The sequence below is a fragment of the Colius striatus genome, chromosome 10 (assembly GCF_028858725.1).
Source record: "Colius striatus isolate bColStr4 chromosome 10, bColStr4.1.hap1, whole genome shotgun sequence".
Classification (NCBI taxonomy): Eukaryota; Metazoa; Chordata; class Aves; order Coliiformes; family Coliidae; genus Colius; species Colius striatus.
This window is the reverse complement of record NC_084768.1, coordinates 7,175,518-7,200,963: the sequence shown is the minus strand read 5'-3', so window position 1 is coordinate 7,200,963 and position 25,446 is coordinate 7,175,518. Positions and strand designations below refer to the sequence as shown.

The 25,446-nt window shown below is 36.9% G+C and overlaps 1 protein-coding gene across 6 annotated transcripts in view; it reads right to left on the bottom strand.

Moving 5' to 3' along the window:
• Positions 1-915: 915 nt before the first annotated feature.
• MTF2 (metal response element binding transcription factor 2) overlaps positions 916-25,446 on the bottom strand; it is a 28,313-nt gene continuing 3,782 nt past the window's right edge. For 3 of the 6 annotated variants that reach the window (XM_062004164.1, XM_062004167.1, XM_062004169.1), the window contains exons 2-15: positions 16,995-17,193; positions 16,778-16,859; positions 15,033-15,128; positions 14,575-14,675; positions 14,081-14,229; positions 12,772-12,867; positions 11,888-11,956; positions 10,977-11,100; positions 7,721-7,788; positions 7,164-7,334; positions 6,490-6,598; positions 6,264-6,322; positions 6,013-6,117; positions 916-3,942 (exon numbers count right to left, since the gene is read on the bottom strand). In XM_062004164.1, coding sequence (XP_061860148.1) covers positions 3,588-3,942; positions 6,013-6,117; positions 6,264-6,322; positions 6,490-6,598; positions 7,164-7,334; positions 7,721-7,788; positions 10,977-11,100; positions 11,888-11,956; positions 12,772-12,867; positions 14,081-14,229; positions 14,575-14,675; positions 15,033-15,128; positions 16,778-16,859; positions 16,995-17,193 — 1,783 coding nt within the window. In that variant the 3' untranslated portion in view covers positions 916-3,587. Of the gene's footprint in view, positions 3,943-6,012; positions 6,118-6,259; positions 6,599-7,163; positions 7,335-7,720; positions 7,789-10,976; positions 11,101-11,887; positions 11,957-12,771; positions 12,868-14,080; positions 14,230-14,574; positions 14,676-15,032; positions 15,129-16,777; positions 16,860-16,994; positions 17,194-25,446 lie in introns of those variants that run through there. The other 3 variants (XM_062004166.1, XR_009819387.1, XM_062004168.1) reach the window with 3 other exon arrangements.

Genomic DNA, 25,446 nt, shown 5'->3' with positions numbered 1-25,446 from the left:
TCAAATGCTATATGCCTTATTGTATGTTATTGTTTTCAAAGCCAACAATTTACTTCAGGTAACTGTTGATTTTTATAAGTCAAAATAAAAATTAAGTAGTAAACACATCTACCCTGCTGAAGTGTCACCAGAAACATGTGAGTTATTCATACTATCAATTGCTATAATTGAGTTAGTGAGACTTAGAACTCGTACAGCTCACAAATCCCTTTCTTCCCTTACCAAGTTTCTGAGCATAAGACATCCTTCTTCACTCCCCATCTGCCACTGCCAACTTGTAATACAGGGAAGGAAAGCACAGAGTTGCCAAGAGAAAAGTTCTAAAAACATGTATCTATAGTTGGTATATTTATTTCAACATTATGTTAAAGGACTTGGCATTAACCATCTAATGAAGGTCATTGTTCTATTATGCTGGAGAACTTCAGGGTGTGGTAAAAATAGCTAAAGAAGTCAAAAGATGCACATGATTGTCCATACAAAAATGTTCTGACAATCGATCCCACTTCCAAACACAGTTCGTAGGAAGACTTGATTACATTCTCTGGAGAGATGGGATAAACCAGACCCCAACCAACCCCCAAGTCACAGATGAATGCTTCTATCCATTATCAATTTACGCTTCATCTCCTGAAATCATTCTTCCAAGTCACTTCCCTCACACAGGATGCCACCACAAGACTAGGAAGAAGGCTCAGGTACTATGTGGCCAAACAAAAAGCAGCTCCCATTGTAAAGCTTCAGCACTTACCTCTGAATGACTGTGGGGCAGGCAGGTAAGCACAAACAATGCCTAATGCCTGCATTTTAGAATGGCCTCGGGAGACTTCACTTACCCGAACACTGCTTTAATACAAGTAATATCTAGTGTAAAAATATTCAATCTGATACACATAGAAATGGTTCTAAACCAGTGACCACAAAGTTGAATTACATATATTTCCACATGCATACATATAATGAAGTCACACCAAAATGAAGTAGTTGGGTACAGCAACATTTGCATTTCTTTCAGACTCTCCATTACTACATACAATGAAATTCACATAAGATGAAAGGCCTTTGTAGGTGTGCTTTAATTACTATAGCTATATTTTCAGCAGCACTACTGCAGCATTTTCCAGTACATGACATCTTGTAACAAAGCATTGCTCAAGCATGGCTGGGAACACTAGTGTCTATGTGCAGGTCAAGTGTTTCAAGAAAGAAATGGGAAAGGTAGAGCTAGAGAAACAGAGGGGAGCATGCCAAGTACATACTTCACGAGAATACAAAATCAAAACTGATTCTTCTATCTCAGAAAAAAATACACACATTTAATGTTGGCCTTTTAATTCTAAGAAAAAAGCAATTCCAAAAATACAAACTGAACATCAGAGTCAAGTCAACCACCAGAATAAAATGAACTGACATTCACAATAATTAAGTCTATGGACAGCTTAAGTTCAACAAATATTTTCTGCCCCGCACTAAAGACCCCGAAGTACATTCGAATATTTACCTTTAAATGCAACTTTACAAAAAATGCTGCTGGTGTTCAGTTAGAATTAAAGGACTTGGATAAAGTGAAACAATAAAGACAGATACAGATCATGAGTGTAAGGTTACAAAGGCTTTACATTTTGCATTATCCCACAATATAAACATTCAAAAATTAACTTGAAGTTGACGTGTTATCAAAAATATTGCAGCTATAGGCAGGCAACATTAAATTAACAGCTGAGGGCTTGAGAAAAAAATCCCACATTTTAGTGAAGGTAAACAGAAGTGACAGTTTTAAATTAGCATTTGTATGAAGCTACTGCTACTCAACCAGTCATAAACTATTTTACTATGAGGTGAGGGAGCCCGGGCACAGGCTGCCCAGAGGGGTTGTGGAGTCTCCTTCCTTGGAGGTCTTCAAGACCCACCTGGACATGTTCCTGTGTGACCTGATCTAGGTGAACCTGCTTCTGCAGGGGGGTTGGACTAGATGATCTCTAAAGGTCCCTTCCAGCCCTACCATTCTATGGTTCAATGAAACCAAGCACAGGCTAAAAAGCTTTCTCTGCTTCCTTTGGCTGTAAAGTGACAGAAAAAAAAAATCGTTTTACATATCACCTTTAAGATGTTCAAAGTGAGCAGAAAAAGTTAAACAATCAAGTAACAATAAGCAAGTACTAACTCAGGCAATACACTTTTAACCACTTTGTCATTTGCAAATGGTACATGGTTTTATTTCAGTGGTGAACTGTAAGTATTTAAGAAAATTAACCTCATGCAGTACAGTGAATAACCACCAAAGTAAAAACATTCTTCTGTTTACTCTTTGGCTAAAACCCCCTCAAAAGTAGCAGACAAAGAAATACATCTAATACTGTCAAAAGACCTTTGAGTTTGTTTTTTTTTTTTAAAGTAAAATTGAAAACTTGGTGCATTTTATAACAACAAAAAGAGGTAATATTGTAATAAACTCAGTAACGTTACTTCAAACGGCAACAAAGTGTTGACCCTGTGCAATAACATACTTTATTCATACTGCACTTATGAAAATATGACTGCTTCTACACACACGTAGGAATTTGGGTGTAATTGCTGTCAACTTAAGTTTATAACTAGGACACCAAATCAGTGTGCCTCAATAGCTTCCAAACTGTTCTAATGGAGTGAATTTCAAGATGTTCTGATCATGCATTATTTTTAACAGTTAATTCACATGGAAAATACTGGAATATATTACCTAGAAGACATGAACATCAATGTCTGCACCCATTGCCAGAACACGCTGCACTGGTTTGACACTCTTCCTTAGGACACAGAAAGCAACAGCACCAAGTGAGCCTGAGAAGAAATGCTGTTGTGTAAATACTGGCAACTATTCCTGAAAAAAGAATTATGGGATCTATTCTCAGAAGCTGTCTGATCCCATAATTTGTATTGCATAGGTCACAATCACACATATATATACATGCACAAGTATGTGTGTGCATATATACATATGTATATATACACATGCGCACACGCATACACACAAAGAATATATTAAGAAGACAATGAAGTCTAGTCACAGAGCAATTTACAGGCTCAATATATTTTTTCTTTTTTTTTTTACACTGTTTGAAAGAAAACTTCAGTATTTTACAGTCTTCAGTAGGCATTATATACACTGCACTTATGAAATCTAGAAAGTATTGAAATAGAAATACATTTCTGCAAACATTTGGATAAGAAAACAAACCAGAAATTTTTCCAGGCTTTGTGCTATCTACAGAATATTTTCTCTAAATCACAATAACTGTATCCACGGAATGTTCCCTAGAAAATGTCTTTTTTTTTTTCTTTAAAACACCATGCACATATTTAAGCAATTGTAACCCAAAATATCCCAACCTAAAACAATCTAACAAAGTTCAGATTAAAAAAATCTCAGATCAGGTTTTAAAAAGATAAGTCTTTCTCACAAGAGCTGTAATGGTAACAATTACATGTTAAGGCTAAACTGGTTTTGTTTTTAAAAACACGTTTAAAGACACATTTCTCTTGTGGCTCTGCATTATGAGCTGTACATACAGATGACAGTGCAGTGAACGTAATGTTCAGTCCTACAGTCAGGATGCAGTTGCTCCTTCCCACTCCACAAGATACTGCACTTTTCCATCAAGTGTCACCCGACGAGCCAAAACACGGTATTTTTCCCCACAAGCTATTCTACCTGCTGCACCAAAATAACTAGTAATTGAGTTCTTTAGATGATTGAGCTGTAACTCCTGATCTGCTAAGTTGTTAAGTATCTCTGTATTGAGTTCATCATACTGGTAATCTTCCTTGCTCTCATCATCTTTTACAATTTCTGAATTCTGAGTCTGGAGGGCTTTTCGTGAAAAGCGACCTCTTCTCCTCAAATGTGGTATTGCAGCAGGCCAAGTTCTTCCTGTACGAGTTCTTTTTCTTGAATCAGATAAACTATTAAAAAGAAAAGGGGCAGCATTAACTCCAAGTACCTTATCCAAAACGTACACTTTACCATCACTTACCTCCATGCAACTCTGGTAAGTTCTGTTCTATTTTTTCACTTACAGTATTTTTTCTGTAGATAGATGACTGAACATGGCACTTGCAAAATAAAGTTTATATGCAAGGAAAGTTTCACTAATTTAACCAAATGTGAGATAAATTAGCTAAACATCATTAACTTATGCATAGATATGTCAAGGGAGCTATTTTAATACAGCTTACTCATTCTTATGCAAATTCTTATGCAAATTCTAAAAACCTGTCTTTCAAGAAAAAGGCTGAACCAAATGTGCTTACATTTGCAAATGAAAAATACAGCTTTATCACACAGATATGCTTCAATTACAAAAGCTATACTACATAAGAGTTTGAGACTCTATGTTAGTTAAAACTATACATAAAGCAGGAATTTATAGTTTTTTCAAGTTGGATTTCTCTCCGATTAAAAGTTCAAAACATTAAAAAAACTCTGCAAAACACATTCTAAATCACTACTTCCTATAGTACACCCCTGACTTGCTAAACATTTATTATGCCTCCAGAAAAATATGTATATCCAAAACTCACAAAGGTCTATATGTGGTAAAAAAAGAAGTTTCTGACATTATCCAAGAACAAACCATCATCCAAAAATTACAAGTGCCCAAGGTATAGGTGAAGGGTTTGACATGAGGATTTATAATCTGCACATACTACAACCAAATTTAATGTTAGCCCAATTTTGGTATTCAAAACACCTATGTAAATTACTGAGGAAAAAAACCCATCATCTTAACAATGATGATAAGAATAGAATAAAGGGCAGAAATATGAAAGAGTGACTTAAGTCCTTTGGTACCATTTAGAAAAGTTAAACAAGTTTATAAAAACAAATCTTGTATAGCAGAAACACACAAAAATTATTCATGAAAGCACTTGACACTCAATAGCATGAACCAGAAAGATGAAACAAAATCTGTAGACCAAGGATGTAAATACTTCAACTAAAGAAGAAATTTGTGTTTGTGGAAATGGAGACACAGCAAAGTTCCACCAACTTTTCCACAACTCGGTTGTTACTTGTAGTTAATAATTTATAAATAAAGACTGTGCCAAAATTTTTCATGCTCTATTGACTGTGGAAAGTCACAGCATATTTAGTATTCTTTATCATGAATACACAAGCCTATGAAAACAAAAGCTGCTGTAATGAATTCAGGGTACACATCAGCTCTTTTGTGGCCTTTATTACAAGGCTAAGATGAGGAAGTGTTTATGGAGTTTAGTTCTCAGTAAACACGGTTCAACTACATATTTCACATCAAGGAACAGTAGTTAGTGAGCACACAACTCCTCACCCTGTGTTGTAAGCAGAACTAATAAAGACTACTTTTCTTTTGTCCTATTTATTTCGATTTCCCCATGCAATTTATAGCTCTACTGAGCCTCAGTTGCTTATTATTCCAGATCCCAGGGAATTGCCATACCCTCCATGTTACACTTGTGCATTATTCTCAGTCCTTCTCCGTTTACTATTCCAGCAGTTCTGTAATACCCTTACCTCCATGTCATATCTACTAAAGCTGCCTCATAACTTAAGTCAACCTCCTACCTTATTTTTTACCTTTATTTTGTCAAAGCTTCAACTAAAACCCAAGAAAACAGCACTGGTAACAACTGAGCCACAGGTGATTAGAGAACTGCTGGTTTGGGTCTCTCTCATCCAGGCATCTACATTCATGAACCTTGTTAGACTAATTTATTTGGAACCTCCTGGATCAGATTCCATGAAAGTTCACCAAAAGTTCAGAACTGACTAGAAATACATCAGAACCTCAAGTTTTAAGAAATCAGACTATACTTAGAACATTACATGTCATGCTTTGGCAAGACGTCTCTTGTAGGATCCCTGCAAGTTCTACTTAAGGGTGAAATATATGCTGTACCAATTGTTTCCTGTCCCTCTTTCAGAGAATTTTATTAAGATAATATATTGCAAATCTCAATCTTTATAGCAGTTGGGAGTAATTGAAAATTTACCTATAATGTCTGGAAATGCTAGATGAGGTAGTTTCGTTCATACTTGCAGCACCTGTGGATTCCACATCTGAGGTATTGGATGAATGTGCAGTTCCATCAGATTTGCTAAAACGCAAGATAACAGGGTTGCCATGTAACGAAAATAATCTTACACTGAAAACTGATCTGACAGTTCAGAAGCAAAACCAGAAAGATGACAAGTTATAACATTTTACAGGGACTTTTTTTTTAAAAGTTGTTCTTTAATTTACCCAACAGTGCAGGGTAATTCCAAGGCTGGGTTCTCCACCACTGGAACTGGCTCATTATCCTACAGGAAAAATAAGAGTACTTAAAATTAAGTTTTAATTGCTGTATCAATTCTGTTGGAGGGTGAATGGGGGAATATAACGATTCAGATTAACTGGTTATGTTTTTCTTCAAGAATGATAAACCTGTCAGAGGGAAAAGGGGGGAGGGGGATATCCAAAAGCTTACCAGAGGAGATGACTCTGGAGTTTTGTGAATCATTTTCCTTGTATAGGGACCAGGTGGACGACCTACTGTTTTTTTTTTCCCCTTTCTTTCTATACCATTACTTAATTCCCTAGAAGAAAATTTGTATTTTGTTCTGCATTATTGAAGACAATTTTCATTGAACACATGTTTTCCTTTTGGCAATGAACACACGATTAAATGTCTATTGATAAAGCATTGCACTGATTTACCAGAATAACTTCAATTACACTGTCAGGTATAACCCTGCATACTTTTGCCTCTAGAATAGCATAAACAGATAAAAGTTATTTCTAGTGACATTACCCATTCCCTACCATAGAAGGGGAATGAAAAAGTATTAAATGTTTTTTTCATTTGATTACCCTTGGTGAAAAAGATGGCACATTTACCAATACGAGTAAAGCAAAGTTGGGATATTTTCTATTGTTTTTATTGCCAAATTTCCTGTTGGGTTTTCGTTGTCCTCTTTTTAGAGATATCTTAATAGAAAGATAATTACATTTGTTCAAAGACCATGTTCTCACATATAGTCCACCTATACAATTAATTAATATCTTTTCTACAAGGAAAAGGCCTTTTTTGTAGACACCAAAGATATACTCAAAGTAGGCCTGATTTACCACAACATTGCTACAATGACTGGATTATGTTACCTCACATCAGGGATTGGTTTAGATGACTTTCTGCCTTTAATTTTGAACTCATGAGAAGTTCCTTCTGGTTCTTTCTCAGCCTTTAAAGCAGCATTTGGTGGCACTGGAGGAACACGAATTCTCAAGCCAAACAAATGCTTCTTTTTCTTAATTTCTTTTCCAGACATAAACCTAGATGATTTTAAATTAGTTGTTAAAACTCTGACCCCAGTGAAAGCAACTTTTAAAATAACAGTGTACATGCAAACCAAAACTATGCGAATATCCGAATATTCATTCTAATGTTTTCATTCCCCTTTCCCTGGAACACAAGCCTCACCCTCAAATACAGAATATGAAGTGGAAGGAAGATGGAAGTTAGAAGAAATTCTGTCTCATGATCTGGGTTCCACTTAAGTAGTTAAGTAATAATATAGTTTGGGACAGAAGCAGTATATAAATTTTATCTGCAGCCAAAGTGAGGATCAGATAGACTGAGCAAAGGAGACTGAAGACTGTAATCTACATTAGATTAAGAAGGCAAATAAAATTCAAAACAAGAAGTACCAATAACTTACATGGTCTTGTAATCATTTAATGCCTCCAGTACATGCTCATATCTTTCAGATTTTGGTGTATCTGCGAGCTGTGAAGTATTAAGAAATCATTTAACCTGTCAAATTCTTCAGTAATAGAAAAATTCTAGTTACTTGGAGTCACTGTAACTACAGATTTGGATGTGAAGAATATTTAGGAAGTATTAGCTGTAGAAACTACTTAACCCTAAAGGATATTAATCATTATCCCATATGTTCTGTGATTTACATCCACAGAATTCATGCCAGGATCAAGCCCAGGCTGGAGAATTAGTTTCATTTATCAGAAGTGCAAGAAAAATCTCTCCAAGATTTCAGTATAAACAAACATAATGCTAGATTGCCCTCCCAAGACTGCAAACAAGAATTCTCTGTAGCATTATGTACTCCCAAGTTAACTGAAACTGCAAGCAGAAAATAATTATATTGACACAAGAATCCCACAGATAATTGATAATCATTTCAACCCAAATCATAACACGGGACCTAAATCCCATTTTTGCCAACATTACTTGACAAAAGGCCCAGCAAAGTTCTTTGAGTGCAAAAAAAGTAAATCCATTTTCATGCCCTTTCATAAGACCTAATCTAATCTCCCTATTAATCTACCAAAAAATGGAAACTTCCCTGAAAAACTGCATACTTACAAACTACAAAGGCATCAAGCAGAATAAGTATGGTGGTGACTATGAAGAAGTGGACACAACATTTTTGTACTAGAGTTGAAAATAAGATTTATTGTCATGTTTAGACAGCTATTTTTAAATTCCAGTGAAGCTATCGTATTTCCACTGGCTGTGACAAAATGTTCCACAACACGCATCCAGTTTGCTCTGCAGTAAGTTTATCTTTAGAGTTGATAGTAAGTTTCACTACTTGTATGAATATTATAGAACAGGCTGTACAACAATTCACAGCTAAAAAAAAGAAAACCCAAAAACAACAACACAAGCATCTCCCAAAAAAACAGCTTTCAAATGCTTTCTAAAGAATAAAATTCTGATAAAAAAAATAACTGATGGAAATGTCCAAAGGATTAAATACACTAATTCACAAATAAATGAGTAAATATACCTATAAAGAGGAATCTTTTACCAGAATTTCTGTCAAGATGTGCACCAGCCTACTTGACTACCAAAGTTAAGGGAGTCATGCAACTGATCTTAGCTGAAAAAAGTAACAGCTGTTCTGGTTTGGTGGTTTTTTGTTGGGTTTGTTCCCCCCACATAATCTTTACCACATTGCTATCACAGAATCATAGAATCCTTTCTGCTTGAGAAGACCTTTAAGATCAAGTCCAAGCACTAACATAACACTACCAAGCCCATCACTAAACCATGTCACTCAGCACTTCATCATGCATCTTTTAAATATCTCTAGGAATCAGGACTCCATCACCTCCCTGGGAAACCCATTGCAGTGTTTTAACAATCCTCTCAGTGAAAAAGTTCTTCCTAATGTTCTCCTAAACCTCCCATGGTACAACTTGAGCCTATTTCTTCCTGTCCTATCATTCATTACTGGAGAGCAGAGACCGATCACCACCTTGGTACAACTCCCTTTCAGGTAGTCATAGAGAGGGATCATGTCTCTTCTCAGCCTCCTCTTCTCTAGGGTAAATAACCCCAGCTCCCTCAGCTGCTCCTCAGACTTGCACTCCAGACCCTTCATCGTCTCTGTCTGGACACACTCCAACACCTCAATGTCTCTCTTGTAGTGAGGGGTCCAGAAGTGAACACAGTATTCGAGGTGCAGCCTCAGCAGTGCTGAGTACAAGGATGACACTCACTTCCTTAGTCCTGCTATTTCTTAAACACTATTTCTTAAACAACCCAGGATGCCTTTGGCTGCCTTGGCCACCTGAGCACATTGCTGGCTCCCTTTCAGCCAGCTGTTGATTAACATTCCTAGGTCCTTTCTGCTGGACAGTTTTCCAGCCACACATCCCCAAACCTGGGGGTTTTTGCCTGGGGCTGTTGTGGTGCAAGCACTGGACCCGGCACTCGGCCTTGTTAAGCATTATACAACTGGCCTCAACCCAGTGTGTCCAGGTCCCTCTGCATATCAAATAATATTACATGAAACAAACACACACTAATTTATTCTACACTTCCCTCAATACTAAAAGAAACAAGAGTGAAAATTAAACATCACTTCAACAAATATGTAAGATTGCCAGAACATTTCACACTATTGAAAAGCTGGTGTGAGATTTACCATATTTTGTGCAGCCTTTTAATTCAAGCTTGTGAGTTGATATGACTAAGCTAAGAGAAGCCATACGCAAAATAAACCAGATGCCAATTCATGACACTATTTTTAACTTTTTAGTAATGCCTGAGCGTTTGCTCATCTAACAAACTATTGACCCTCATAATTTAACCATACATATCTTAGACTATTTTCACTATTTATGGAAAGTAGTTACCAATTTAAACCAAGAACATGTATTTCATTCCCAAAATGTGTCTGCTAGTACAAACTGCTCTCAGATATATAAATTTACTAAAAATGAGTCAAAAAGTAAGATGCACTTACGGTAAGGAAATTTCAAACTAGTTACATGCCACCTGTAGTCAACTTCAAAACACTAAACAACTTCCAAAAAAGTACACACTTCACTAGTAATATGCCAAATTGAGTTTAGACATAAGTTTTTCATCCAACCTTATACACAGAAACAAAGATCTACACTAGTCCTCTTAGCTAAGTATCAGTCAGTCTGCCTGGGGAGATGGATTGCCTTTAATACTAAGATGATCGCACAGTAAATCAAATGAGCTTAAAACAAGATACATTGACAAGTAGCAGGATCAGACTGGAGAACAGTAAAAACAGTCTTTAGACCTGGACCTGAACACACCACCCTCATATTTGGCAGATGGAAGAAACAGGAAATGTTTGTGTATAATAATTTGTTACACCTTAGAGACTTTGAAGATGTCTCCAGATGCAGGATACTCTGCATTGAGTTACACATTTAGATGTTCAGCTCTCTGCACATGAAAATATCAAAGTAGTGTAAAAATTTTTAAAGTGAAAAAGAAAATTCCAGTATGCAACAAAATAAACAGCTGAGCATAAATAAAGTTGCCATGCAAATAATTACAGTTACATGGATATATTTTTGGGTAAATCTGGATTTAATATTCAGAATAAAAACAGTTCATAGGTCTTGAACTTTCAGGACTTATGTATGTACTGTGAGAAAAAACAAGGAAGTACTCCAATTACTTACCTCACCAGGATGCAACCTATCCCAGTTTTCGTTAATGTAGGCCATGAGTTCAAGCTCTGAATCAAAGTATTTCTTCTTATGAATAACACTTAGGTTATAAAGGCATAGATGTGCTATATCTACCCTAGAATTCAGAAATATTTGAATAAAAAACAAGAGGAAAAAGAGTCTTCCACCCAATTGCTTTTCTTCAAAATTTTAAAAAAGGTATTAGCACGATACAGTTAGAGGAACACAAAGTTCAATTTAAAACACTCAGACCAGGGAACAATATTACGACATCTCCTGTCACTTCTTTTCCTCAAGGTTCTTCTGCTTTGAATCTTACTTGCCTCTCTGCTTCATCTCATTGTCACGTTCCTTTAAACTCCCAAATAAGTCTACACTATGGCATATATAAGTCCAAATTCATGCCCAAAAGTCTAAACTCTGAACTCACGCAAGTATTCTGTTTAATTATGACCTAACAAAGTCATTTCCACCATTATTTGTTAGCACATGTATCCACTAAATTGGACGTAATTTGTAATATGGGTTAGTGCAGGTATTTCAAGCTACAATTAACCATTAAGTCTCAACAAGGAAACTATTATAACATGTCAAAATGTATACTTTAGTGCCCACTACATTTCATTTTTCATTCAGGTAACTCAGTCCTCACATATGTAAGTGAGTAGCTGATTGCTACTTTACTGAAAAACATCCCAGGAAAAAATCCCCAAAGCACAGATTGCAATCTATCTCTACATATAAGAAAAGCTTTAGAAGGAAAAGTTGTCCCTGTTCATACAGGCAGTAATAACAGCTGAAGAAGTAACTCAAGACCATCAGGGGATTTCCTGCTTTTTTGAAGGCAATCTAAATATCAAAAAGAAAAGCAGAGCACAAAACCAAAAATCACACATACTTACCATCTCAAGGGTAAACGTTTGAGGTATTCTGGTCCAGAACTACAAACTGAGCAAATGAATGTATAAAACCTAGAACATATAAACATATGTATATGTACATGTGTCTGAGTGGTAGGTATCTGTACAGACATACACATTCTTTTAATGCTGCAACAGTCTAGTTTTGAAAAGATTCAACAGGCTAGAAATCCAGCCATACTTCAGAGTCACTTCACCCTCCATTTTCTTTTATCAACTTCTACATCTGTGCTGTTATCTACCAGACCTGATATAAGGTACTTTCTCAATTTTTATCTTGCTACCACTGCTGCCTACTCTTTCAGAAAGCCTCTCAAACTGTGACTAGGTCAGTGAAGATTGTCATGTCCCCACTCGATTGTCTCAAATGCAGAAACCTCTGCACCAGTGTAAGCATGCATCTGACTTATGCATTCTGGAGTCCCAGTCCACTTCCTTCATACAAACATCCTAGCACAAACAACAGCTAAAAGTACAACAGATAATCAATGAGATGCTCTCCTTCATTCCCTGCACAGACTGGCACTTTTTTCATTTCCTTTGGTCCTGACTCTCACATGAACAGAGGATGTATACAGCTCCTCTCTGTCCAGCTTTCTCCAGTTCCCTATACTGTTCGTACAGGCAACAACTACTGCATACAGAGAGAGCCTACTGTGAGGCATGGTGTGTGTTGCATACAAGAGATAAGTCACCTGAGATGACAAACCCCATTTTCCTGGCACCTGAACACATGCTTTATTTAATATCTTCTACAGAAAACTCACTCTGTTTTTGAAAAACTCTGTTTTATTAAGATGTCATATGTGAGATGACTTTAATACTTTGAATAAAGACAAACATCAAGTATAGCTTAAGTTTCTTACCTGTCACCAAAAAGCATTGGCTTTTGGAGGCACTGAACACAAGCCTCATGAAACCACTGCTTACATTTGCAGCACTGCAGCATCTTTAGATACCAGCTTCACCAATAGAAAAAAAAAAATCAACAAGATGCGTTAGTTACTGAAAACTGCTCATCATTATGTTTAAAAGCAATAGCAAATGATCTTTTAATTCCAACTAGTTTTCAGATTAGAAAACAAACTATCACCTGTACAAATATTTCAATAACATATAATTCCATAATTAATCACTACTAGAAAAGAGTTACCAAGAACAACAAAAGATAGTCTTGTAAGGGGATTAAGATATTCATTTAAGAAAAATAAATTCATTTCCTCTGACAATCACCTTTAATTCTTCATAATAAGAATTCAGTGACTCCCTACAAGCTGCTTCTCACATAACTGATTAGCTTGCTATTTTCCGAAGTACAACATAGCTGCATTAAGTCAAATGCTTGTTTTGAGGATTCAACTACTCAAATCCTCAAAACAAACCTCATAGTTTAGACTTTTTTCAACTTCTCCCTTGAGAAAACGGATCATGTAAAATTCAAGGTGATGTTTGTCCAAGTCTGCAAGATTCTCAAATTAGAGGTCTGTCCTGGGAGCAGAAGCTGAAAAGCTTTGCTTCTTTATAGGACTTCGACCTTGCCTTGCCTTCAAATCCTCAATGCTATTTTATTCCTTCACTCATCCACACAGACAGAGTATTTATCTCTACCTGCTCAAGAAATCCTCTTCTTACCTTTCTTGTAAAAATGGACCAGTAGAGAACTCTGCTCCTCTTACAGAGGAAGCATTACAAAGTCTTTCTCCCACCAATAATTGCCACCCAGGGCATGATACAATGATAGAATCAGATAGCTGTCTATTCCAACAACATTTAATAAGCTTATCTCGAGACACATTTATATTTGTGACTTGTGACAGAGATGAGTTAATATCAGAAATACTGTCTGGAATTGCAAGGTACAGAAACACCACCATTAACAGTAGCAACACAAAAAATATTCTACAGCAAGCAAGAAGACTGACTGATGTTATGCAACTGTCACATGACAAAATTAAAACAAGCCAAGAGATCTGATGGGAGAAGGAAAACCATTAGTAATTTATTTCCTTATAAAGAAAAATGAACAGTTCAAAATTCCACTTTGCATTGAGTTTAACACCTAACTGCAACACAAACAGAAAATAACAAGTTCACAAGTAAAAGGCCACAGAATCAGGGCCAAAGTTTGCAGCTGCATTACCAAGAAAAGATTTTATTTATTATCTCTTTACTTACTCTCCAGGTCCTCCACAATAGCAGTAACACTGCTGGACATTTGTTTTATGACCTGCATCCCACTCAAGGTCTGTGGCATTATACGGTAACGTTTGTTTCATGACTTGCAGTGCTTTGGCATTTGGTCCTTTCTTAAGGGCACCACCCCTCTAGGACAAAATAAACACATTAGTTTACAAAAAGCAATAAAATTATAGGATTTGAAAGCTTTTTAAAGACAATAGGTAAGAAAGTTTTCTATAACCAAGTAAATACAGGTGAAAGTACTTTATGTTTTAATACTAGTGTATTCATTTAAAAATAAAATGAAAGCCAAATACCATCTAGTTCTAAAAGATATTTAAACTCCCAGAATAGAAAATCTCCACTAAAAACAGAGTTAAGAAAAAGAAATCACCAAAGAAAGTCTTTTATTTTAGTTTCAACTAAAAAAAAAAACCCAGAGTATGCTTCTAGCATAGGATATATTAAGAAATGTTCTTCTAGAAACACACCTTTGTGGTCGTTGCAAAAACACACTGTCGACAGAGCCATTTATCATCTGAATCAATCACGCTGGAATCAATATTTGGTGTGTGACATAGTTGATGATAACCTGTATAAAAGATGATCAACCAAAGAGTTATTAAAATGGCAAAAAAAATTAATATATATAATTTGAATGCAGCTATAAGGCATTACTCCATCATTAACTGCCAAAAACACAGTAAGAAGAGATTTGTAACATGTAAAATGGTCCTTTAAGTTTTCTTACTAGAATAAACAAACTTTACTTAAAGAACAAGTGTTAGTCACTTGAACAAGGGTTATCATTATTCACTGACCTAATAGCCTCTAAGGGCTATAAAATTTAACAGTAGCTGAACAGTCAGTCATAGCCAGGCAAACACCCTTCATAAAACAAACCAAAATATGTTTTCAAATACAGTAAATAGGAAAAAAGTCTAGTTACCTTGCCCACATTTATCACATATAACCATTTCATTTGGTGCTTCTGAATACTCTTCCTGACATATTGTACAGACCATTTCCCCACTTTCAGTGGCTCCTAGACAAAAGATGAAAGCATTTTGGGTTTGTTTGGTTTTTTTTTTCAGATTACACCTGCAGTTGGAATGATCACCACATATATGGCCTTTTTCCTTCTTTGTTACAGGTCTATGCACTGTAGAAACATATTGTTACAGAGCCTAAACTCTAACAAACAATTCAGACAAATCTTTCTATCCCTTATCATAGGTTACTGGATATTTAACTTAGATTTAGAATGGCAGGAGTTGGAAGGGACCTTTAAAGATCATCCAGTCCAACCCCCCTGCAGAAGCCTAGATAAGGTCGCATAGGAACATGTGCAGGTGGGTCCTGAAGACCTCCAAGGAAGGAGACTCCACACCCTCCCTGGGCAGCTGGTGCCAGGGCTCTGTCATTCTCATAGTGAAACAGTTTGTTCTTAAGTTTAAACAGGAGGCAATACATTGCATATTTACTATGCAGTCCACAGTTTCTTAATATCAATGATAAAAATTAAATAACTAAAAAAAAAAATAAATGAAGGCTAAAAAGTATATATAAACAAATTCTACCTGAATAACTGATAGATATGGGTTTTATTTACAGTAGTTCATGCTTTTTTAAATATAAATATATGTGCAATTTGGCACATGTATTTGACAGATCTGCCCAAGATGCTTTAACATTCTACTTCACCACTCTTAGGATATATGTTATTACTACTTAAACATACCTGCAAGCACACAGTAATAGTAAAGGTAAGAAAAAAGTCAACTTACAAACCAGAGACAAAACTACATCTTGCTCCAGCTAGACTATGTATCCATGTAAAAATCTGGATTAAGATAAAATTTCTTAATCTACAAGTTATCATACTCGTGCACTAAACTTTTAAAGTTATGATGAAAGAACTAAAAATCATAAACTATTACTGTACAGAAACACAGTATCAGCTTTTTAAAAGCTTCTCAGAAATAAAGCAATGATTTTTTTGCTATTATGAAAACGCTTCTCCTGTTAGCAGCTGAAGTGTTTAGTTTAAAACAGAGATCTAGATTTCCTTGGCTTTGATATGATAAAGTTGTAACATTTTCAGAAGAAATTGTCATTCATGCTTCATTAGTTTATGAAATACTAACTACTCCCCAAATACCTGAAGAAAAAAAGGTCAAAGCTAATATACAAATTGTCTCACTTTATAATTGCACATTTTTTTATATCACATGAGTACTCCAAAATCTGTAATGGTTTATGTGCAACAGTTATGATGTTACTTCTAAATGTGAAAACTTCATTCAAACCTAGGATTTTCCAGTCTTTGGTTTCTTTCCACGTCATGTTGTTTCAACTGAAAACAATAGGAGGACATAAACTTGGTGTAAATGATAGCTTGACTGAGTGTAACACTCCATCCCCATCCAAACAAATGTGATTATTTTTCAAAAACTTCTCCCCTCCTGTACATAGTTACGTGAAAACAAAAAACACAATCAAACGCCACAAAACAAAGAGTAACTGCAATGATAAAGAGTTGTTTGAAAAGATTTGTTTTTTCTTAATTTGCCTAATTCATGGTCCTGGATCACATTAAATTACATCTCTTCAGGATAAAAGAAATTCTTACATAGATATAGTAACCTAAACAAATAAAACACCAAACAATGACTACTTCACTGAAGTTCTTGCCTGTTTGTATGTCCTTCCAGAGAACCCAGGACTTGGAACTGTCTTCAAATATAATGAAGCAGTTCTGTTTTAGTTTGTTTATCTGAAAAAAAATATAGTGGCAACCATGAGTGAAAGTAATAAACAGAAGAATGTTTTTAATACTGAGACAATAATAGTGTAGTATTTAACTAACATTTGATTCTATAAGACTCCAGTGAAGTTAAAAATTGTTCACCTTTTTGATAGTTCCAAGATAAAACAAGCCATCTGACCATCTAGCTAGGACATCCTGACCCTCTTCAAATTTACACAGTGGCTTTTTGGGTTTCTGTCCATCACGTAATGACAGTTTGGTCAGAGATCCTGAGGTCTTATGGTTTCCACGTAAAGGAGACCGCTTATGGACCTGTGAATTACCCACCACTGTAGAGTCTCTAAAGAAAGAAAAGCAAAAAAAAAGGTAATCAATTAGGTTCAAGTACAAAAGTACACATTTTTAATATTAAAGTGATTCACCAGAACTCAGTTAGCAAATTCCAGAACTTCAAGTAACTAAAAACCTGGACATGTTTTCAGACTTCACACAGCTTTAGTAACAGTGTCTATGCCACTCTAAGATTCTCTAACATTTGAAACAGAAGTTTATATAAAGAAAAGTCTCCTGTGAAATCAAGTGAGGATGGAGAGACAAATTTTCCAGCTCAGACTCTTCATGGAGTCACTAGAAGCAAACCAATACAAGATTACTTACGCAAAACATCAGTCACTCAAGTCACTGACAGTTTTCTAAGATTTCAAGGAAACTAAAAAGGCCTTAAGCTAATTCTACCTATACTGCATTAGCAGGAAAAGTAGAGTCAACAATTAATACGGTACTTAACAGTTACTCAGATTAAAAAAAAAAACTCACACAAGACAAAACCAAAACGTTACATAGGTACCTCCAAAATAGCATCATGCTTTACCAGTAAGCATAACTGTAGGGGAGGTTCCAGTACAGGAAGAATTTCTACATGTAAAATAAATTCTCTGTTAGAATCAGAGGGAAAAATATAGATTACTTGAATCAATCATCATTTTTTTCCTCATACAGTTCCACAATATGTAAGTATAATGCAAGTGTGAACATACTTTCATGACAAAATAGCTATGAAGCGCTACACTCCAAGTGAAGGATTCAAATATAAAAAAGATTGTAACACAGGATCTGATAATGCAAAAGGAAGAATCCTTGTAATAGGCAGAATGAGACTATAAAACAAAGTTATCATTCCTATAACCCTATATTTTCTCTTTAGAAACTAAATTTATGTATAACTGAGGAAAACAAAAGACAGATCAGAGAGTTAAGTGGGATAAAGTAAATTGAAAGAGTAAAGTTTCACTTCACTCAAGACAACTTAGTTACATTATCAGCACCAAAAACATTTGAATTAATCACAAAGCACCAACGAAACCAGTAGATGAATCAGTGTCCTATATAGTTTGATGAGAATATTCTGATTTCAGAGAAGGTACCCTAAAGCTTCAAAGAGAAGAGAAATCCTTCTACCTTAACAGTTTACTACTTACATATAACATGAAAATAAAACTGCGATTATAATGCCTTAGAAATATGCAAAGGTTAATATTCTAGAAAGCAATCAACACTTTTTGTAGTAAACCATTTAAACTAAGGTTAGGCAAAAAAAAGTTAGACAGCTGTTTTAAGCATATTTATAATCAGTGTAAGTCTAAACAATGGACCATGATGGACCAGACAAGCATTCCATCTAGCCCAATAACTCTGGCATCCTCACATACAACTGGGTCACCAGCTGAAGTCGTGTCTCATTCAAAATACAAAATTCAGACAGGTGACATGGGAAGACCAGAGGAACAAAACAAAACAAAAACACCTAACCACTTAGAACAACATTTCTCATATTCTCTACATCTCTTACAGACTGTGGATTCAAAGGTCTCAAGAAGTATATTTTTTTATAGTCCTTAATTTTTCTTCAGCAAGCTTTCCTACACGTTTCATTGAACTCATAAAGCAGCTCTTCCTTTGGCTTGTTTCAAAACTTGCACCATGTAACTTCAACACCATCATTCCATCAGATGACTAAACAATAATTTTTAATCTTCTCTCTTCATTCCCCATTAAAAATGTTTAGACCTACTCAGCCATATTGCCCAAATGAATGAAATCCTAGCAATTTTGCTGCTTCTCATGTGAAGGCTGTTAAAAACTACTGCTGCTTTTCCTCAGTTCTACTCTAATCCCTGGATAAACAGGATGCATGGAACATTCAAAATAAGTTTACAACAACAGAGTAAGAACATGCCAGCCCAGGCCATTTTTCATTCTTTGCTCCTTCCCAACTATTTGGTGCTTCCCCCTTCCCCAAACAGGCAAGGACTTAAAAATCTGAGGATTATTAAAAATTGCAGGTTTTCCTTCTAACTGTTCCCAGACTACTGTTTCTTTTCCCACTGTGTATTACTTATGTTTGTATCATATTTAATTTGCTACTTCATTATCTAGTCACTCAGTAGCTTGACGTTCTTCTACACTTCTACGTTATTCAGAAGAGGATCCTTAGTATTTTATCACTTCAACTTGCCATCTTTAGTACATCACTGGAATTTTTTTGGCACTTTTATTGTACAATAGCTTACATTTTTGCAAGGGCCTCTGAAGCAGGATCAATCCTTCACACTTCTTGTAACCACATTCTAGTCTCTCCATCTGTACAACCATTTCCACACCCAAAGTGCCAAACAGGCTCAGAAACAAGTGTCTGTTGTCAGTCAAGCAAGAAATGAGAAAAAGGTTTTACTTTCATTAGTTCCCTGAACCTTTCTGACTATACAGCTTTGCACAAAGCAAGTCATGTTCAAGGGCAAGGCAAGGCTTGATTGAAACAAAGAGCTGAACTTGGCCTCAGACAAGAACTCTTTTAGTGGAAATTACTTGTACTACAAAGTATTAAGATACTTCAAATTACATCTATTAACTTGATTAAACATATTAAACAGGTCAATAAGTTGACATGCAGTTTAAAGCACTTAAAGCAAACTCACTAGTGCACCCTGAAATTGTATTACAGGTGTTTTGACAGGATTACTCTCTTCTAGACACTTTTAAGATTTTTCTTTCCAGCTTTTTATCTGGTTTAAGAAACTGGAGAAAGCAGCTAAAAGGCAGGAATGTTAGCTCTTCTTCTCCAGTACTTGAAAAGAGGTGTGCAAGACCTTACACAGATTAAGCAGAAAGACAAAATAATTGCCTTACAGTACATAATCTAGTAGATATTTCCATTTACAAATCAACCACTTAAGAGTTTTATATTACAAACCCTCAAAAGCAGAAGATACTCTTAGTTCTGTTTACTCTTAACAACAAGTCTGTCACATAACTCCATTCAAATTATAACAAAAATGTGTTGTCCATAATTTTCTGGCACAAAGCACTTAAATGACTCTATACATTGACTTACACCACAGCCTAAATTTAAAATAGCTACTTCAGAGAATAAAGGATCTTGACACACAGTAAAAGGGGAGAACTGGTTGAATGATGGAGCCCAGAGGGTGGTGATCAATGGCACAGAATCAAGTTGGAGGCCTGTGGCCAGTGGAGTTCCACAGGGACTGGATCTGGGACCAGTCTTGTTCAACATCTTCATCAACAACCTGGATGAGGGCAGAGAGTGTACCCTCAGCAAGTCTGCTGATGACACCAAACTGCAAGGACTGGCTGATTCCCCAGAGGCTGTGCTGCCATTCTGTGAGATCGTAACCAACTTGAGAGTTGGGCAGAGAGGAACCTCATGGGGTTCAACAACGACAAGTGCAGAGTCCTGCATCTGGGAAGTCCATGCACCAGGACAGGCTGGGAATTGACCTGCTGGAGAGCAGCTCTGCAGAGACACACCTGGGAGGGCTGATTGACAATAAACTAACCATGAGTCAGCAATGTGCCCTCGTGGCCAAGAAGCCAATGGCATCCTGGGATGCAGCAAGAAGAGTGTGGGCAGCAGCTCAAGGGAGGTTCTTCTCCCTCTCTACTCTGCCCTGGTGAGGTCCCATCTGGAGTCCTGTGTCCAGTTCTGGGCTCCCAGATCAAAGAGGAACAGAGAACTTCTGGAGAGAGTCCAGCACACAAAGATGATCAGAGGATTGGAACATCTTTCATACAAGGAAAGGCTGCAGGAACTGGGGCTGTTTAGTCTAGAAAAGAGAAGACTGAGGGAGGCTCTCATTAATATTTACGAATATCTAAATGGTGTGTGTCAGGAGGTTAGGACATCCCTTTTTTTCTGTTGTATCTAGCAACAGGACAAGGGGTAATGGGATGAAGCTGGAACACAAAAATTCCATTTAAATATAAGAGAAAACTATTAGGCTTAACAGGCTGCCCAGGGAGAGTGTGGAGTCTCCTTCCTTGGAGGCCTTCAAGACCCACCTGGATATGTTCCTATGTGACCTGATCTAGGTTGATCTGCTTCTGCACGGGGGGTAGACTAGATGATCTCTAAAGGTCCCTTCCAACCCTACCATTCTATGATTCTATGAAAAGTCTGATCCCATAAAGCAGACACTTCTGCATTGTCCACATTCTCCCTCTATTGGAGATGGCACTGCCGAAGTCATGACTTAACTGAGGCTCACTTCTTGCTTACCAATTCTGAAATTTAAAGGTTCATGCTCCCAGTACCTTGCTTCCAAGTCTTCCCCTTAAGTTAGCTCCATAACACTTTCCTACCATACCATTTGTAGTTACCAACAAAGTTATTAACCTTTAAGTAACAACTTCCACACCACCCTAAAAACTTCTCACTGCAAAATATCCAACAGATGTCGTCTTCTTCTTCAGAACTCATCCAATATAAAAATCTACTTAGCTCATTTAACTTGCAAAAGCTACACTGCATGCCATACTGCAAGTTCAGCTTACCATGGCTTTACATCCTTTATTCAGTATGCTGTGGCTGTACTCTTACTCAAGCACTTCAAATGCAAAAAAAGTACCTACCCATCCAATACAATCTTTTGGAAGTTAGTGAGGCAAGTCAGTAAAATGTGTTTGCCCATTGAAATATGCTTCAAAATAAAAGTTACCTTCGGTATTGCTTGAGAAGTTGATCTTGTGAAGTACTGGAAGTGCTCATTGATTTTTTTCACCTTAGGTTCTAGATCATAGCCATATATATTCTCAAGCAAGACAGGCAGAAGACCTGAAGTCTACTTTATTAATTATTTTATAACATGCTGCAGCAGCAGGAGAGAGCTGTCATTCTTTGTTAATAGGAATGGCAAACTCCCTCTGAATGTAACCTACCTAAATCAGTCTTATTTGTGAACCATGACAACTGTGAAGCATTTTATTTACTCAAATCAATATTTTTTTTTGTTAGCTTTGCCTGGTTTATAACTCTTAACGTTATTATTAAAGGTTAGAAAACTTCAGTATTCATTTGGTGCCTCTAACTTCTGTATCTCTACAGCAACCTTACAGAACAAAGAAGCAGAAAAAGAAAAGGATGTAAGGAGTCTGGAGAATTTCAAAGAATCACTTTCCCTCTTGTTTACAAAGGTCTTCTACCTCAGCAGCACTACCATGTTAAGGTCATTCAGACTTCTGTGCCCTTTGAGTTTTAATAACTGCTGTCAAAGAACTGTTAACAGAAACTCCCTTGACAGAATTGTTTTTTCTGCAATCTCACTTCACTGACTTGTTTCACAGAACTGTTTGTCAGCACAACAGAACACACACAAACAAGCAACTTGGGACACAAATTCTATCAACTGGCACTGCCAGACCGCATGACTGAACTACAGACAGATGCTTTGAAAAATCCATGCAATTTCAGGAAATTCCTTCGTGAAGGGCTGCCTGATTCACAAATACCGCCTGCCTGAAGACACTAAATTTTAACAACTATGATCCCAAAGAATATTAAGAATTGTAATCTGCCGAGACAACTGATTAAACTGGAGCCTACAGATGATCAATTTATTCACAGTAAATACAAATCACACTGAAGGGAAGATGAGTTTAGAGAGCCTAGTAAATTTAGCAGAAAGGAATTCAGACTAGAAATCACTCACACACAGAGTACCCTACTAGGACAACTCACAATGGTTTAGGATCTCTCTCAAAACTGGAAAATGTGGTATTACACAGGAGAGATCTAGTGAAAGAACTTATAACTAGGGATAATCAGTTTAAGTTCTGAAAGTGTGACAGCACTGTTGATTAATCATGATTGTTGTGTCTGAATTTCAGAAAAACTATAATTTTATTAAACCTAAGTGAACTATGAAGAAGGACTGTAAAATAGCGGCAGTCTGTTCTGCTCTCCTCAAACATATTTCACAGGGAAGAGGTGTCAAACAAAGAGCTCAGGACACACAAAACTGAGGGCAGTCTCACATATGGCTTATCCAATACAGCAGCTTGTTCCCCCCTACTACCAGCTCTGGAATGGACAAGCTGCTGGACAACTTCTGCAGAGAGGGACTGGGAGTTGTGGTTGATAATAAACTAAATACAAGTCAGTAATGTGGCTTTGTGGCCAAGGCCAACAGTATCCTGGGATGCATCAACGCCTCCAGTGGAGTCCTGTGTCCAGTTCTGGGCTCCTCAGCTCAAGAGATACAGAAAACTTCTGGAGAGAGTCCAGCGCAGGGCCACCAAGATCATCAGGGGACTGGAACATCTTTCATATGAGGAAGGGCTGCAGGAACTGGGGCTGTTTAGTCTAGAGAAGAGGAGACTGAGGGGGGATCTCATTAATACTTACAAGTATTTAAAAGGCATATGTCAAGGGGATGAGGTAGCCCTTTTTTCTGCAATGTCCAGTGACAAGACAAGGGGTAATGAACAAAACAGAGGGGTTGGACTAGATGATTTTTAGAGGTCCCTTCCAAGCTCTACCATCCTGTGATTCTGTAGTTGGGATTAATTTTCAGATAAACAAATTAAAGCACCTCACAGAAGGCTACAGCATCTAGACAAGCCAGGTAAGTAGTAAGCACTCAGAGCCAGATGGCAGCAGAAATGGGTAATGGATCTTTTTCTCATACACACTATCTTAGTCAGTTTATCCAGAACCACATAGTGAGGCACAAGCCTTGCTTACAATGTACCTGCTAACCTGAGACTGGATCCAGTACCTCTGTGGGCGGCTAGAGATGCTAGATCCCAGACATACATTTCTTCCTTGCAGCTCTCTGTAATTTATGAATTCTCATGCCAAACACTATCAGTTCACTGACACCTCTGTCCCTCAAAGATGCTGCTAGGCCAGGGTGGCAGACTTCACAGGATACTTCCTCCAGTCCAACCTGGGTCCAAACTTAAGACTGATTTGGTTAAAAAAAAAAACAAACCACCAAACAAAAAAGTTCACTTTGCTTTTCATAATGGCAACTTTGCTGGAACAATCACTGTTGCAATTATAACCAAACAGGCTAATTTATCACTAAATCACTGTTTATTTCTTTCAAGTAGAGGATCCAGAACCAAAAGTTTTGGTTAGGATACCCAAGACACAGTACTCTTGTGTAGTTCTGGGTAGAAATAAATAGTCACTTGCTCGCAGTCTTCTGGTTAAACTTCTTTCTAATGTGCAACAGATTCAAAGACCTAACTGCTTATCAGCTTAAAAAGCTGCAGTGGCTCAGCTCTTATTAACACTTGTTTTTCTTAGAAGCAAAACTTATTGAACTAGGTATCTTTAAGGTCCCTTCTAACCCAAACAATTCTATGATTCTTTTAACTGTCTAATCAGAGAGTAGTCAGAGCAAAAATCATAGCCAAAATATAAAGTTCTTCCAAAGGACTGAAAAAAAACCCCACATACAAAACACCAAACCCAACAGTCACTCTATTGGGATAGGTACTGCTTGTATTGCATGAAGGTCACATATGATCATGATGGATACTATTATGGTTGATTGGATAAAGCTGAGAAGTAGACAAGTCATAATTTCTCATCTTGCTGACAAGGAGCTGCTTATAGATTGGCTGTCCCAAAATCATTGGTAGGACTAAGTTTTTCTGCCTTTAACTTCTATTAATGATATATGTTAAGTATTGCTTGCTTGAGTGGCTTGATAATTGACTTGCTGCACATTTTAAAACAAATTTGACTCATATAGGACCAGAAAGGCTGCTTTCAAGACCACCAAGGTAAGTGTGTGGGCAATGGGTACAAGTTAGAACATAAGAGGTTTCAAAGAAACATAAGGAAAAAATTCTTCGCTGTGAGGGTGACTGAACACTGGAACAGGCTGCCCACATGGGTTATCGTTGTCAAGTCTCCTCTAGAGGCTTTCCCACCTGGACAAGTTCCTGTGTGACCTACTCTAGGAGGTCCTGCTCTGGTAGAGAGGTTGGACTGGATCTTTCAAGGTCCCTTCCAACCTTTAAGATTCTGTGTCATCTTCTGAGGCCACTCTATACTGTCATAGCCTATGGAAAGCAGGGGTAATCAGTAATTACTTGAGAATGGTAAATGATACACTTACCTTCAGAATAGGCCAGAAGTTCAAGCTAGGGAACACCAGGGTGGTCAGCCCCACTCTGGTCTCTAGTAAAGTCATGACTGTCTTCCTGGAAGACATTTCTGGACTCATGGAACAATGGTAACTAGGAAATGTCAGCATACATTTACCAAGGACAAATCATGGTC